The following is a 17873-nucleotide window of genomic DNA, read 5'->3' as shown; positions in this document are numbered from 1 at the left end:
AGATTAAATGGCGGAGTCATATTTTGAGCTGGAATCATGGGGAGAGAGCTGGTCGGCACCTTTAGGGTCCCTGAAGGTGTGAGAATGACCCATACTTTCTCTGCTATTCTTTTTCTGGTTTTCTGTGGTGGCCATTTGTTCCCCCACCACCTGATCAGGGCACCATGCATTGATAGACTGAAGTCCAGAGGTCCACATGACCATCATCGTCTTAATTCTTCCATGTGAAGCTTGAAAACCATGAGGACTGATTGAGATCATTGATGTTAGAGGGGCTGGGTGGTCTCATGGCCTCGGGACCCCTGTGGATTTTTTTTTTTTTTTTTATCTCCAGCCCTCTGGAGTTTTTTTTTTTGTTTGTTTTTTCTGTCCTCTCTGGCCATCAGACCTTACTTTTATTTGATGTTAATTAGTTTTGCCTAATTTTATTTTTATATTTTGTTTCTTTTTTTCGTCTTCCTTCATCCTGTAAAGGACTTTGGACTGCAACACTTGTATGAAAATGTGCTATAGAAATAAATGTTGTTGCTGTTGTTGTTTTGCACGGAGAATAAAACAAAATGTGACAGACTCAAATCTGTAACTAGGTGTAACTCAAATAACTAACTTAGTCGGAGTGGTGGCTCTGAGGTTAGGGATCTACCAATCGGCAATTGGAAGGTTGACGGTTCGAATCCCGCAAATGCCAATAGAGACTCTGCTCTGTCGGGCCCTTGAGCAAGGCCCTTAACCTGAATTGCTGAGCACTTTGAGTACTGAGAAAAGTGCTATATAAATGCAAAGAGTTATTAATTTTTTTTTTTTTAAAAGAAAAGTAAAATGTAGTTAAATGAAGAACATGCTATGACAAAACAGACAAACCTCTGTATTCCTGGGACCCCTGTGAACTCTCGGAAATATCCGAAGTCTGGTCAAAATGGGAGCTCTCCGGAACTTTCTGTGATGAAACATCTCTGGCTGACACACTCAGTATATGCAGATATTTCTCAGGTACATATCCGACTTGTCCTGCTTGGTTTCTTGCCTGATGAATGAATAACATTAGGGTTGAGTCACAAAAAAAGAGTTAATGACGCTGTAAAATAGCATAAGGACTGTACTGTAAACTGAGGAGGTCTGCATGCAGTGTGCGCTACGTTACTGTGTGCTCTTCTAGCAGCAATGAGAAAAGACAACAGGATTATTAGATGTCCTTCACACTGGAATGTGCAAAGCCTTTCCAATGTAACAGCTAAAGATTAGACATACCGTATATACTCACGTTTAAGTTCTCCCGTGGATAAGTCGGGGCTTGATTTTACCGCATAATTTCTGGTATTTTATAATATTGGTCTTATAAGTCGAATGCAGAAAACTGACGCTATTGGTCTGAGAGATTGCGATATGCTAACACCCACCAGAGAGAGTAACCACGGAACACACAGCCTTTGTTTTTCTACGTATTGTGCCTACGTGACCACACAAGAATAACTGAACTATTCTGAAGCGAAGTCTTGTGTTTTTTTAGTATCTCACACATTCATACACTTTTATCGTAAGAGCATCCCTTATCTACAGTGGAGCATTTGATCAGAAGAAAATATGAAGCTGGTTTTAAATTAAAAGTCATTGAAGTGGCGAAACAAATTGGTAACTGTGCTGCTGCAACAAAATTCAATGTGTCTGAGAAACTGATGTGGGATAGGAGGAGGCAAGAAGATGTAAAAAAAAAAAATTGAAGTGTCGCATTTTCGAGCGGGCGTAGAAGTCGGGGTCTGATTTTATGATTGATTTTTCGGGTTTCAAGACCCGACTTATATGCAAGTATATACTGTAGTTTCTTTGAGACTTTGCTGAATCTGTTCATAATGTTCTTTACTAACAGCAAACTAAGTTTTTGCATATGCCTCAAAACGGTTACTGTATCATAAAAGTTAAAAGAGAAAAATCTCTATGCTTCGTATTCTGCATTAATTACTATCAGAATGTTGTAAACAAAACCCTCATCAGAATAACCAGACAGAAAGCAAAGTTTTTCAGCTTGAATACCCAAATGAGTCACAATAAACACAATAAAATGCATTATTATCGTATTCTGCCTTCAGGAGGAGGATAGGTGTCCATGTTTCTGCCTAATTGCTATTTCTCCATTATTCCAAAAGGTGGCGCATCACAAATATTTTTAGTAACAAAATGCATTGAAGTTTTGTAGTTTGAAGTGTCGCATTTTTGAATCGGTGTATAAGTCGGGGTCTGATTTTATGATCGATTTTTCGGGTTTCAAGACCCCACTTATATGCAAGTATATATGGTAATATTTAAGCCTAAAAGAACACTCCCACTAAAAATCATCATGCTTTACATCAGTGATTCCCAATCGGTAGTTCGCGAAACCGTGCTTTATAAAAGGAGTTTGCGAAAAAAATATTGTAATGGCGGAATTTTAAATCCCAAACATAAAAAATATAACAAAATATTAAATGTAAGAAAATATATTCACAGTACTATTAATAATACAATAATAAAAATGGGTGATCAATTAAATGTCAAATTCATGAATATTACCTCAGTCACTTACGCATTGTGACGGAAGATTCTGTAAAATTGTTGAGTCACAACAGGTAACAATCTGTAATGCAATGAGACGCTACACTGCTGGCGATGCATGTACATTCTCATATGATCCGAAAATTTCCAATTCAGCAAACCGAGAACCCCAAATACGCTCGAAAGAACAAGAATAACGTCTGCTGATATAAAAACGCTGCGATCAGACAAGGGAGAGTAGAGTCGAATTGAATCATACGACACGCTTAACAACCATGAGTGATTTTAATAAGATAAATTGGTAGTGCATAGTGTGTGTAAATAAATTACGATAAAGACTTTAATTAAACGTGCACACGTCGAACGTGAAAGTGAATAATTATTACTCCGTAATTTTATTATGGATTGATGGTTAAAAACGGGTAGTTCTATCAAGTCTGACAAAAAGCTGGACGAGCAATCAATTGCTTCTTCTTCTACTTCAGTCCCTGATTTGGTACCAACACAGGGTGACAATACTGAAAGTTGTAGTGAGCTACCATCTCTCCAGACTGAAAGCAAGGAAGTAACTGGTGAACATAGTAAGACAAAAGAGAAGAAACGGAAATATGACAGCGACAATTTACTAATGGGTTTTTATTTTACCCAGGATGAGTCAGAACCTAAACCGCTTTGTGTAATTTGTAATGAAGTCCTGGCCAACAGCAGTTTAAAACCATCACTTCTTTGTAGACACACTGAAACAAAACATCCAACGTACAAGGATAAACTTGTAGTATATCGTAATGACTGCACAGGGGGTTTGCCAATTTATTCCGGTTTTCTGAAAGGGTTCACAAGGAGAAAACGGTTGAGAATCGCTGCTTTACATTATTAGCCTATCTTTTTGAATTAATGGACAAGAAAATTGTTCAAACATATCTTTTCATGGACAACTGATAATAAAACTGGCTTCAATGGGGACCAGAGAAATCAGATACTGAATAACAGTAAAAAACATTGAAATGTCCATAAAACATTTTCATTTTGCATAATGTACAGGCCAGTTAACCTGTCATATACTCACAACATCCAAATTTACGTGGATTTTTGCCCAAACCTCATTAAATAAAGGCTTCCAGAAAATGAGTAGTACACAATAGTAAAGCACATTCAAGTAAACTTGAGCTTTAAAATTGACGATGTGGCGCCAAGTCAAAGGCTGGTCTTTAATGCAGAAGCTTGAATGTGCTTCATTTTAACTTGGTCCCCAGAAACTTTGTCATCTCACCTCTCCATGAAAACATTAGATTAACAGAAATTATTCTCGGCCATCGTGACTTACAATACAGGGTTAAGAATCACATAAAAAATGATTGGGTGGGGAAACAGCTTTATGGTCAGAAAAAAACAAAACTGGTGATGACTCTAAGAAACTAAAGGCCGTCAAAGATGGTGGTAACTGCGAGGTCAGGTGAATGAGGGTCTCTATGGTCCTCTCAGGATGAATGAGGAAGAACTTCAATCTCAAACTTCATTATATCTCCTACATATGGCACAGAAGGATTATTTAACTGGATTCAATTTGATTTTTGTATTCATGGATCAAAAGACACAAAGCAAGATCTATGACACTAGACTATGATGTGAAGGAATAATCAAGGAGACAATATGAACAAAAAAGAAAAAAAAACACTAAACACTACCAATCTTCACTATTCATTTTTATGCTCCATTCATAGTAACATAATAAAGCCAAATTTCCCTCTGGGAACAAATAAAGTTCTATTTATCTGTCTAAGTAGGAAAAAAAAATCTATTTGTACAGCATAATGTAGTAAGCCCCCCAGACCTTCAGCCAGTCTTCCATGTCTCCATCCTCAATAATTTCTAGGTGTTCACCTTCTGTGATTGATAACTCATCTGCCTGGCAAGCCTGAAAAAAAAGAAAAAAAAAAAGATAATATAGCATCTGAGAGAGAAAAAAATAAAAACATAAAAAAAATGCATAACAAATAATTAGAATAACGGCTTTTGTTATTTGTAACATCGGCACCAATAAAACACGGTTTCAGAACAACAACCGTTCTCCTGACTGAAACCATTTTAACACAGTTTTGCATTATCATGTGTTATACGTGTCCACAATAACAAAAAAATCACAGCCTCCAGAATTAAGGAACACGTCTGGAAAACATGAAGACATCCTAACTAAACGTTAAAGATCTGTTTTCTGATTGGCCCTCACATCCCTACCATACTGGACCCTGCAATCAACAGGTGCAAGCAGGAGACAACCCTGAAATGGACAAACTGTGTGGCAGGGTATCGTCTTCATACACACACATGCACGCACGCGCACACACACACACACACACACACACACACACACACACACACACACACACACACACACACACACACACACAGCCAACCTCACTTACTTCTGACAAATGAACCCGACATGCACGGCCGCTCATGAAGACTTCAAACAGGCAGCAATCAGCCTGGGAGGTAAACTGAGGTGCCTCACACTGTGAGTGAGCAAAGGAAGCACCACGTCACCCCAAAACAAAGTGTCAAGAAGGTAAATGACAAGCGTTCTGTAGCCGGATAAGTAAGGAGAGATCTGCTTTAACATCTGCTGGCACTACTTGTTACATATTTGTAAATTGGGGGCTACCTGGGAGGCAATCTGAAGAGTACGTTTGACAAATACAGGGTGGCCCACTCGGGAGTACAACTTTACAAATGCGAATTACTCACGAACACGTGAACGTAAAGGTGAGCTGTAAGAACTGAACATACCTGTATTTAGTGGAAAACAAGTCCACATTACAAAAGGTGCTGAAAATGTCCTCCCTCAACGTCCGCGCACAAGGAAACGCGATGCTCCATATTTGAGAATGTCCTCTGCAACATGTCACTGTCGATGGAAACAATTTCACGCTCGATGTTTGCTTTCAGTTGTTCGATGGTCCTGGGTTTGCTTGCATAAACCTTGCCCTTTAAATATCCCCATAGAAAAAAATCTGGGGGAGTTAAATCGGGCGATCGAGGTGGCCACAAACCTTTCGAGATCACCCTGTCTCCAAAAAACGATCGGATCTCTTCCATACTGGCATGAGAGGTATGGCACGTTGCCCCGTCCTGTTGCCCCGTAGCGGCACCCGCTATAGTGCCCGCCTCTTTATGACACAGAATCAATTCTTCATTAAATAAGGAATATTTTGAACCTTGTTGCATGATGATACATGCACGCGTTGCAGAGTAATTCGCATTTTTAAAGTTGTACTCCCGAGTGGGACACCCTATACAAGGAATACTGAATTACATGTCTAGTTGTTCAAATCCTTATTTATTTCCTAACCTCTAGCATTTGGAAAACAAACAACACTTTGAGGCAGCAGCACTAAACACCACACCACTGTCACAAAATGAAACAGTTAAATAGAAAACGTTGATTATATAAAAGGCAATTTTTTTATAATGCCACAGAAGGACAAAAGGGTTACAAGAAACATCTTAAAAGTCAGTACAGATTAAAAGTACAATATCTTTTACACCACTTAAAGTTTCTATAAACACAGCTAAAAACTGAAAAATCTTTTGAGTTTATTACCTGGTAGCTATAAAGCACCTGACAAGGCAGAGGGTAGCTGTGACAGGCGGGCTTTGAAGGCGAATCTGTAAAGGTCTCTGCTGCATCGTCAAAATCTTCAAAATCCGTGAATTCCAACTGAGCCCCCTACAGCAAGCATAAAAACATTCGGTTCATCTAATACCTAAACATGTGCAAAAGAATCATGAAGAATTGTATTCTGCGTGCCTATTAGTTTATATTTGCCAAATTGAATTTCCTCCATAACAGTTCACAATCAAAAAACATGATGCGATATTCTAGAAGAACAGGGGTGTACAGGCCTGGACGTGAACGTCAGTAAGCTTTGCGCCCTAAGAACCAGGTTACCCAAAACTATTCGATAACATTTCAGTAATTATTTACCGCTCTGATGCTGATCTTTCTGATCATAAAATCAGTCATTACAATAGAAATTGATGAGAAGAATTCATAATATATTCCAGAATTCCGGTATTTGTGGGTTCCTCTTGAGTGCTTCTTTCTCCTCCACGATTTGGCTCAAAAACTAATCAGCACATCGTCATCTCATAACAGGCTTACGTTTCGAGTTTTGTGTTTTTCCATCTAGCCATTTTAGCTCTTAGATCGTCCTGAAGAAACTGTGACACACACACACACACACACACACACACAAACACACACCCATCATCGAGATATCAATGTTTTCAGTATCAGGAGACCCTAAAACATCGAGATCCATCGAAAACCAGAGATTGAAATTTCTGACGAATCTAAAGCTTTCACTTCTACCCATTAGACAATTGGTTTTGGTAGGGGAAGGCGCAAAGCAAAAATAGGCTCAGACAAATTAATGAATAAATAATCTGTTTGAACAAATTTTTAATCCGTTTGAATTAATTTGCCCAAATGGATTATTAATTTGTTTGAACAGATTATTATTATTTTCCCCCCTTGCAGTCCAATTCTTATTCCCTTTTCTCTGACGTACAGTTGAGGTGAACCTGAAAAGGAACTTTAATGTTGTCAAAGTGTTTATGACGAAACATTCTGTTGTTCCTTAATAGACGTTTAAGAGTTGACAAAGATATAACAATGCCGTGTCTGACAGCCAAAATTTAAGTAAATCCAAATATTTGAGTCCAAAATGAAAATAAAACTCTATTAGATTAATTCTTTATAACATAATAATTCTTTACATTTATATAGCGCTTTTCTCACTACTCAAAGCGCTCAAGCGGTCCTTTGTTCAAATCTCTATCTATCTATCTATTATATAGTGCCTTTCTATCTATCTATCTATCGATAATGGTCCTGACCAGCGTAGAACAGACTGAAACTATCAGCTGGCTACATGCTCCCAGTTCCGGTTCACTAACTGGAAGAAGGAAACGAGGAAAAAATAAATAACTACTGAAATAACGGTCACGGAAAAAAATAAGACTAATTAATTTGAACGATTTACATAATTTGAGCTGCATTTCTGTTTTTGACTCGGGATATTTTAGTTGATTGATGATTCTTGTTTGGAGTTTTTCTTTTGGCCCCTGGTGTGTTTAAAGTTACGTGTCAGGATTGTGTTTCTTGATTTTGTTTATTTAGGTTTTGCCCTTTTAGGCTAAATGTTATGTTTGGTTCTTTTGTGCTTGCACTGCCTTTATGAAGCTCTTTAAATCAATTCTTTACATTAAAGGGACTTGCGTTAGTTTCTGTTGGATTAGAAATTTCATATTTTCCCTTTTCATTGTGAGAGTTTTATTATTTACTAGCTGTGTAAGCCCAGGCTACTAGAAACTATTGACATCGTCAGAAAAAAAACAACTGAAACGCAGAGTCGATGGTTTCGTTTTGCCCCCGTGCTCACCCCCCTTGTGTATCAGCAGCTAAGCGAGTTCCTCTCTCGTTTGTGTTTCTTTGGCGGCTTCACTAATGGCGACGGAGTCTCTTTCTTTCAGCTTCATGTTGTAGCCTCGCCCTTCTTTCTTCTTCAGACTTGTTAACTTTGGGGCCGCCTGGCCGGCTCTTTGAACTTCATGCTGTAGCCTCGCACTTCCCAGGCTGGACAGACAGACACACACACTTACACACGTAGACTTTTATTATTATTTAAGAGCCATTGCCCCATTTTGGGCCTGGGCAGTTGGTTGATTTTGGTGGCTTGGGCTGCCACTGATGAAGTGGACTTTGGGATCAAATTCGGTGAAGTCCTGTTGTGACTTGTGTTATTTGGAGGTTTGGTTCCCCCTTTATTAGTTTCATTGTGGCAAATACTGCAATAAATAGGCACCTAAAAATGTCTTACTTATCTTTCGAGGGTATAAATGAACACAACTGCTACAATTGGGATACAGGATCTCCTCACATCGACTCAAATAACCGAATTTACCAAAAGCTGCCTTAATGAAATATAAACAGGGACAAACAAACCAAAAGATAATGCAGATATATGAACATATGCATGAACACAATTTTAATACTGAATTTTTCGTGATTTTTTTTTTTAAACTGTAGGCATTTTAAAAGTGTCTCGCCAACCCAGACTGGCAGAGACACAGAATGGCAGCATCGAGGGCTTCAGGTTCCAGATACCAAGGCTAGTCTGCGTCATTTGTTTAATTTTTATAACTCATTTGCTCTGCTTTCTTGCATTGCATTGTTTCTTCACTTCCCCATTTATTTAATACTTTGATTTTCAAATGAAACGAAAAATAAACGGTTTGACCTCAGGATTACGGACTAACCATTGGGGAGATATCTCCATTAGACAGCCTTGCTTCACTCATTCGCCTCTCCTTCTCTAGTTCTTCATTGGCCTGGCTAAACGAGCTCGCTACCCAAGGGTCCACATCCGCACCAGCCGATCGCAGGAGGTCCAGTCTTGCGTTTGCTTTCAGCTGGTCTACCTGAAAATACACAACAGAAGACCTTCAAGAAGTCTGGCCATGCTAAGGACTGCTGGAGCCTTTTGTCCTTTTATTAAATAAACACCTTACAATCCTTTCCTCTGTCATTTGCATTATATTGTTCTTCACAGGAGAGAGTTTGCTGATCTCTTAATTGTAAAATATCTTACTTCCTTATGTTTTCCACGTGTTCTCTTCAAACAAATTCAATTGCAAGTATAGCTAATTTTTTCAATATTCCCTCCTTCACTTTTCAGTTATTCTCTTTTGTACAGCCATGACAGATCACTGCCTCCCCTAACTCCCTAAATATCAGAGACTCTGTGTTAGATGTCATATTCAGTGGTGGGCTCTTTTATCTTTTGATTTATTAACAGTCATTGACCACATTAAATACGTCACCTGTGCTTTGCGAATGCTCTCCCTTACTTCTTCCATTCTCAGCTCCAAGGTGGCTGCCTCGTCCTCGGAGACCTGCTTTTTTCGCTTGTCCATTGTCTGAAGTACCTGCAGGTCAAAGAGGTTTTCATGAAAATCCTTACTTTGTAACGTTCACAGTCCCGTCTGCACTTTTTATTCTTTGTATTCTTGCAGCCAACCCCACAGCTGACACAGTGCATTCGCCACACCGCTAAATGGAAATCAACTTCAGTAAGGAGCTGGTGAACCAGTGGGGAATAAAAACAATTAATAAATTAAATTACAAATATATCCTGTTCTGACAAACCCCCACTATAATTAAGTCAGACCAAGTCACAGGCCTGCGATGGAAACATTTTTTCTCAAGGTTTTCACTGATTCTTACATTTTTTTGAGGAGCTGAATCCAAAAATGACATCTATTTTTTTCACCCCATCACGTAAGGATTTCCCACAAATTGCCATATTCAGCTTAGCTGTGGTAACCAGAAGGACCCAAACTTTGAGGCCATCGTTGACAATATGTTGACTTAATCAGAAGAACTGGGTTGCTCAATGAGCCTCAAGATGTATTTCCTCAACTCTCATTTTGGACGACTTCCTGGTGAACTTGATTGTGGCTAACAATGCCATCAGGATATCAAAGAAATGGAGAGGAGGTACCGGAGCGGTGGAACGTTAGCATGATTGCTGACTATTTAGCGGGGCTGCAGCGAGAAACTGTGGACACAAAACATAACAAGGAGAAACCTCAAGAGAAGTTTTGAAGGACAACGAAAACGCCATCGCATGCACGTGCAGAAACCTGTCTTTTTAATACTGTTTTACTCTATTTTTCAATTTTGACTGGTTCTATTTTGGATGTTTGTCTTGAAAATAATTTACAACGGAGACTATTCATAAAAAATATAAAAGGAATAAGTAATGTAAATGAAGATTGAATAAATTCTTACCGGTGATTGGAGCATTTTTTCTTAGATTTTGTTCTGTGCGTTTTGTGGGAAAACCTTACGTGACGGGAAAACCTGGATTTATTTTTGAAGTCAGTGCCCCAAAAAAACATAAGGAACAGCTGGAATACTGAAGACAATTTTCAAGTCAGGCCAGTGAAATAGTTACTTACAAATTACAAATGTAAAGGGGTGACTGTATCTGCATTTTTAGACACACACACAGCATGCTGTTAACTTTTAATTTCTTACCACACTGAATTTAAAGAATACTTAATCCTTTGTAAATATTTAACGCTTTTTAATAATCAATATATATATATATATATATATATATATATATATATATATATATATATATATATATATATATATATATATATATATATATATATTATTCCAGGTAATAGTCTTAAAAAGCACTTTCAAGCAAATATTGTATCATCTTATATTTAAAGCACAATTTAGCCTGCTTTTGGTATCTTTGAATTTCTGGCTTAAATCTTCCATTAAGTGCCATCTATCACAAGTTCAGCTGCAGCCTCCATAAACACCAGGACGCTACTGACAGTCCATAGACGTGCAGGTGGACGTCACACCTCATGAAGGTCACATTAAAACTAGCCATTCTGTTGACTCCAGGAGCTCGGCACATCTTCTTATCCTTAATGGATGCTTTACTCATTGTCTTCATAAGACATTCATTTACTTATATTCTCCAACTCACACATTTATTTGATGTCTGACTAAGAAATGTGACATAAATGAGAAAGTGTCACTCTGGATGTAAAGGCCCATACAATACCCTTAATAAATTTACACTGCTGCCCTCGCTTCAGCTCCCACAAAGGGTGGCTGGTGAAATGTAACCTCAGGCACAGCGAAGTGAAAGAGCGAAAAACCAAATACCAAACTTGGATGTCCATGCTTGTCTATGTTCTCTATACAGAGGATGTTTAATATTCTTAATCACCTGTCCAGTTCTAAGTATATATATATATATATATATATATATATATATATATATATATATATAAATACATTTCCACAACAGTGTGTATTCCTCAGCCTTATAAAACTAAAATACTAGAAATCTCTCTCTCTATATCTATATATATATCTCACTCTCTATATATGTATATCTATATATATCTATCTATCTATCTATATCTCTCTCTCTCTATATATATATTATATATATATATATATATATATATATATATATATATATATATATATATACACTAGACATTAAGTCCGTTACTATAACGGGTGTTAGAGTAATAGTGCATAAACATTAGTAGGAACAGTCTATATTAAATGGCAAAGGACCGTCTATTTTTTGTTACAGTAATACTGGCTTGTATGAGGCTGTAATACGTGTCACTGTATTGTGTGCCTTTAATTTTCTCTCACAGTAATACATCTCTCCAGAAAGTATTTTAATCTGTGCTATCGTGCAGTTGATTATTGTACGTATGGCGTCTCCCCAGCAACCGATTTTATGTGTGCGAAAATAAATCTACTTTTAAAAGTCATCCTATTGTAATATCATGAAAATTAGTATATTTAGGAAAACACTTTACACTTTACCAGGCCAAGTTTATTAATCGCAAATCTGACATCCTCAGAGTGAACACTTGCACAACAACAAACACTAATCCCACCTCTTTGGGGAAGCTGGTCTCCGCGTCTCAGTAGCCGATTGGATTTTTCATGCGTTATGTTTTAGGTCTTACCTCATTTACCGAAATCCGATTGGATTGGCCGCGCGATATTTTATAGGTCCCGCCCTCTCTGTCTTGTGTGACGCATCAGGCGGCCTTTGAAGCAGCGCACCATGCATGTGCACTTCACCAGAAGACACACACACACGGACACATGGACGCACACAGGGATTTTATTAAAGAGGATATATATATATATATATATATATGGTTGAAATAGTTTACTGTCAAATAAATGCAAAGAGTACGCGACACGTGTTTCTCCCTCATTCTGGGCTCATCAGGCGTACACACTCCACTGCACTCCCTCTCGGGAATCGAACCTCGGACGTCATTGTGACACAGACTACGAATGCCGTGAATACATATATATATATATATATATATATATATATATATATATATATATATATATTTATATATATATGCACACACACATACATACACAGGCCCATAAATATTTGGACAGAGACAACTTTTTTCTCATTTTGGTTCTGTACATTACCACAATGAATTTGAAATGAAACAACTCAGATGCAGTTGAAGTGCAGGCTTTCAGCTTTAATTCAGTGGGGTGAACAAAATGATTGCATAAAAATGTGAGGCAACTAAAGCTTTTTATAACACAATCCCTTCATTTCAGGGGCTCAAAAGTAATTGGACAAATTAAATAACTGGAAATCAAATGTTCATTTCTGATACTTGGTTGAAAACCCTTTGCTGGCAATGCCAGCCTGAAGTCTTGAACTCCTGGACATCACCAGATGTTGGGTTTCCTCCTTTTTAACGCTCTGCCAGGCCTTTACTGCAGCGGCTTTCAGTTGCTGTTTGTTTGTGGGCCTTTCTGTCTGAAGTTTAGTCTTCAACAAGTGAAATGCCTGCTCAATTGGGTTAAGATCAGGTGACTGACTTGGCCATTCAAGAATTTTCCACTTCTTTTCTTTAATAAACTCCTGGGTTGCTTTGGCTGTATGTTTTGGGTCATTGTCCATCTGTATCATGAATCAATTTGACTGCTGTATTTAGCTGGATTTGAGCAGACAGTATGTCTCTGAACACCTCAGAATTCATTTGGCTGCTTCTGTCCTGTGTCACATCATCAATAAACACTAGTGTCCCAGTGCCACTGGCAGCCATGCACGCCCAAGCCATCACACTGCCTCCCTCCACCGTGTTTTACAGATGATGTGCTATGCTTTGGATAATGAGCTGTTCCACGCCTTCTCCATACTTTTTTCTTGCCATCATTCTGGTAGAGGTTGATCTTGGTTTCATCTGTCCAAACAATGTTTTTCCACAACTGTGCTGGCTTTTTTAGATGTTCTTTAGCAAGGTCCAATCTAGCCTTTCAATTCTTGAGGCTTATGAGTGGCTTGCACCTTGCCGTGCACCCTCTGTATTTACTTTCATGCAGTCTTCTCTTTATGGTAGACTTGGATATCGATACGCCCGCCTACCCACTGGAGAGTGTTGTTCACTTGGTTGGCTGTTGTGAAGGGGTTTCTCTTCACCATGGAAATGATTCTGCGATCATCCACCACTGTTGTCTTCTGTGGACGTCCAGGTCTTTTTGCGTTGCTGAGTTCACCAGTGCTTGCTTTCTTTCTCAGGATGGACCAAACTGTAGATTTTGACACTCGTAATATTGTAGCAATTTCTCAGATGGGTTTTTTCTGTTTTCACAGCTTAAGGATGACTTCTTTCACCTGCATGGAGAGCTCCTTTGACCGCGTGTTGTCTGTTCACAGCAAAATCTTCCACATGAAAGCACCACACCTCAAATCAACTCCAGGCCTTTTATCTGCTTAATTGATAAGGACATAACGACGGACTTGACCACACCTGCCCATGAAATAGCCTTTGAGTCAATTGTCCAATTACGTTTGAGCCCCTGAAATGAAGGGATTGTGTTATAAAAATGCTTTAGTTGCCTCACATTTTTATGCAATCGTTTTGTTCAGCCCACTAAATTAAAGCTGAAAGTCTGCACTTCAACTGCATCTGAGTTGTTTCATTTAAAATTCATTGTGGTGATGTACAGGACCAAAATGAGAAAAAAGTTGTCTCTGTCCAAATATTTATGGACCTAACTGTACATAGATAGATAGATAGATAGATAGATAGATAGATAGATAGATAGATAGAAAATCCACCGTGAGTCAGTCTGTCTGTCTCTGCTTTTCATGAGAGAACTACTTCACGGATTCAGGTTGGGTTTTTTTTCTAGAATTTGTTAGAATATTCTGGTTGATTTTGCGATTTCTCTCATTGTGCTAATGATCATAGTTTGCTTGCGGTACTGATTTATTTGTGCAAATCCAAGAGACACGCAGTGGGCCGAGGCCCTCCTTACTCACGCTCCAGCCTCAGGGTGTACATTCGCTTAGCTTCTAGAATTTGCTTGAACATTCCGGTTGATTTTGCAACTTCTCTTATTGCACTAAGAATCAAAGTTCACCTGCAGGAGCGATTTATTCGCACTAATCTGAGAGAGAGGCTGTGGACCAAGGGAGGGGGAAGTGGGACGTCAGGAGCAGGGAGCCAGGCAGGGACCTCCTCACTGTCCTGTTTCAATACTACGCGGGTGGAGCCGCAGGGGACGGCTAGTACAGAATAAAAAAATAAAGAGTAGGAACTGTCAACTGACTCCAGTTTGCTTGATTTGTCACAAAGAAAAATATTAAAACACTCGATGCTTCAGTTATTACATGAACTGAATGATTGTTTCAAGAACAAAATAGCAGTAGTCACTCAAGACTTGTGGATTCACAGCACTCTACATATGGAAAACTTCAGAACATCAAGTGACTCCGAACATTTGAGTAATAGATTATGACACAGAATAGAGAAGACTGTGAGGATGAAGAAATTCAGAGACTGATTCAGAGGTTTCAGAAATGTATCTCTTTTCTATTAATATTTTTGATGACTTGCGTTAGGATTTTGTTGAGATATTGAAATTCCTTGGCCCCACCGCTAAAACCCTTTCTTACACCAAGAGTGCAATCCTGCTAAATGTCACACTGGGTACCATCTGTCTAGGTTATCTGTCTATCTAGAACTGAAGGCCTCTTAATTATGAGCTGAAATGGCAGAATAAACGTATTGCTAAACAAACGTCTATTTAAATATTCACCCAAATATGCCATTGTGAAAAATGCCAATTGCTGGTTTGTTTGATTCAGGCCATCAAAATGGGACATAATATTTACCACTAACAGGAAGGCCTCAATCATTTACTCTCAATCAGATTACTGCAATTCACTTTTCAAGGGTCACGAGACAGGGGTTAGAGGTTAGGAGCAGGCGCTGATACAGCACATTGACGCGCCCACCACATGACAAACCAACTCAGGACCCGAGTGCAGCCATGCGACGGGTGACACCTCAGCACCACACTACTTCAGATGGAATGGCACAGTGGGAGGTTTTTCATGGTGGCTGGAGTGCCAATTCTGCCACAAACCCCCAGGTTTTTCCCTGCAGGTTAAGGGCCTTGCTCAAGGGTCCAACGGAATAGAGTCACTTTTGGCGTTTACCAGTGCAGATCCCTACCTCAGAGCCACCACTCCGCCAAGGGTCACGGGACTGCAAGAATTTCAAAATGGTGCTTCCAGATGTGTGACACACACCCAACATGACAAGCACATCAACAATATGGAATTCTTTTTTAAAATATTACGGTCTTCAAGATTGTAATTGTTACTTACACTGCAACACCTTCAAGTACCTGTCATCATTCCTCTCCATAATAATAATAATAATAATAATAATAATAAGTGCCTTATACTAATCTACTAAACAATGACTTCCTCACTATTCCTTGCTCTTCCAATTTTTGTGACTTTCCAGAACGCTCTTAGGTCAGTAGTGTGTGTAGCGCCATCAGTGCTTACATTCCAGTCTTTTCCCTCTCTGGCATTTTACTTGGCTATTAATGTCATTTCATTTTCTAACTTGAATCTTTAATCTCAAACTTACTGAACATAATTCTAGTGTATTGTCATCTCATCTGGTCAACACTGTCCCATGCACAGCAAAGGCTTTCTAATCAAAATTTATCAGGAACTGCACAATCTTGCGCTTTGTCTCATTACTTTGATTTACACTTTGTGATGGTGTCTTCTGTTAAGGACAATTTATAAAATAAATGATTGTTTAGCGGCGGCATGGTGGCACGGTGGGTAGCGCTGCTACCTTGCAGTTAGTAGACCCGTCTGCGTTCGCTTCCTGGGTCCTCCCTGCGTAGAGTTTGCATGTTCTCCCCGGGTTTCCTCCCACAGTCCAAAGACATGCAGGTCAGGTGCATTGGCGATTCTAAATCGTCCCTAGTGTGTGTGCTTGGTGTGTGTGTGTCCTACAGTGGGGCTGGCGCCCTGCCCAGGCTTTGTTTCCTGCCTTGCACCCTGTGTTGGCTGGGATTGGCTCCAGCAGAACCCCATGACCCTGTAGTTAGGATACAGCAGGTTGGATAATGGATGGATGGATGATTGCTTAGCCAATTGTTTCATTTCTGGAATTGCTGTCCACATTCCATGTAATATGCAAATAAATGGTATATTCATAATTCATGTAAATATCCATTGTCAATATGTTTAGAAATAACACAAGTACTCACTCTTTCACCATGAGTGGCAATTTTGTAACCTTTGGCTGCTTTGCTTGCCCATTTTCTTGCTTCTTTTTCAAGGCAACTCTCACCTTGCCCGCTGCTTTGGTGAACCAGACTGCCAACCTGTTATAAGAGCGCAGTACAAATACAGAAAGTTGATTGACACGGTTACAGGCAGACCTGCAATAAGAAAGAACCACCAGAAGATGGCAGTCTTCACACTGAAGATGGCTTAATGCTCATACATACAGAGAGAGACACAGAGAGGTTGGGCGCTTGTGTTAATAGCACGTTGCTGCACCCACCCAAGATTGGGACCCAAGTGCAGCGGGTGACACCACAGCACCAAACTGGGACAGTATGAGGTTTTTACAGTGGCTGGAGTGACAATCCTGCCACCGACCCTCACGTTTTCCCTATAAATTGGAGGACCTGCTTGCAGATTAACGTCACACCCAGGACAATACAATCGCAGGTCTGCAAAATCAGATTAACAGTATGTGAGGCCTGCAATTTGAGCACTTACGAGATTATATAAGTGCACTGTGCCATTCTTTTAGAAAATAAAGTTAATAAAGCTATTGTAACAATCATAACAAGCATGTCTTTTTTGTCCATACAAACAACTGTTAATCTGCTTTTTCTGTACAGTATTTAGTAGTTAACAGTATGGTGGAGTTCTGTAAAAGTATTAAAGTTTACCATATCTGTTTCCATTAATGCTTTTTCTTCAAAGACATGTATTACACTCTTTTAAATGCTGAATGGGTGGCACGGTGGCGCAGTGGTAGCGCTGCTGCCTCGCAGTTAGGAGACCCGGGTTCGCTTCCCGGGTCCTCCCTGTGTGGAGTTTGCATGTTCTCCCCGTGTCTGCGTGGGTTTCCTCCCACAGTCCAAAGACATGCAGGTTAGGTGGATTGGCGATTCTAAATTGGCCCTAGTGTGTGCTTGGTGTGTGGGTGTGTTTGTGTGTGTCCTGCGGTGGGCTGGCGCCCTGCCCGGGATTTGTTCTCTGCCTTGTGCCCTGTGTTGGCTGGGATTGGCTCCAGTAGACCCCCGTGTCCCTGTGTTCGGATTCAGAGGGTTGGAAAATGGATGGATGGATGGATAAATGCTGAATAATACTCAAAAGTAAATGACATATTTGGTTTCCACT

The 17873-nt window shown here is 39.4% G+C and overlaps 2 protein-coding genes across 3 annotated transcripts in view; both read right to left on the bottom strand.

The window, feature by feature from the left end:
* The window catches only part of hdac3 (histone deacetylase 3), a 477712-nt gene that overhangs the window by 146544 nt on the left and 313295 nt on the right, over positions 1–17873 (bottom strand). The gene's annotated exons all lie outside the window — the stretch shown is intronic.
* The window catches only part of LOC114660451 (F-BAR and double SH3 domains protein 1-like), a 186082-nt gene that overhangs the window by 19082 nt on the left and 149127 nt on the right, over positions 1–17873 (bottom strand). For both annotated transcript variants that reach the window (XM_028813150.2, XM_028813151.2), the window contains exons 11-16: positions 16724–16840; positions 9412–9516; positions 8848–9009; positions 6128–6253; positions 4358–4441; positions 862–1024 (exon numbers count right to left, since the gene is read on the bottom strand). In XM_028813150.2, coding sequence (XP_028668983.1) covers positions 862–1024; positions 4358–4441; positions 6128–6253; positions 8848–9009; positions 9412–9516; positions 16724–16840 — 757 coding nt within the window. The remainder of the gene's footprint in view (positions 1–861; positions 1025–4357; positions 4442–6127; positions 6254–8847; positions 9010–9411; positions 9517–16723; positions 16841–17873) is intronic.

This window comes from Erpetoichthys calabaricus, chromosome 11 (genome assembly GCF_900747795.2).
Source record: "Erpetoichthys calabaricus chromosome 11, fErpCal1.3, whole genome shotgun sequence".
NCBI lineage: Eukaryota > Metazoa > Chordata > Cladistia > Polypteriformes > Polypteridae > Erpetoichthys > Erpetoichthys calabaricus.
The sequence above is the reverse complement of the archived record's forward strand: the minus strand, read 5'-3'. Positions and strand labels throughout refer to the sequence as shown.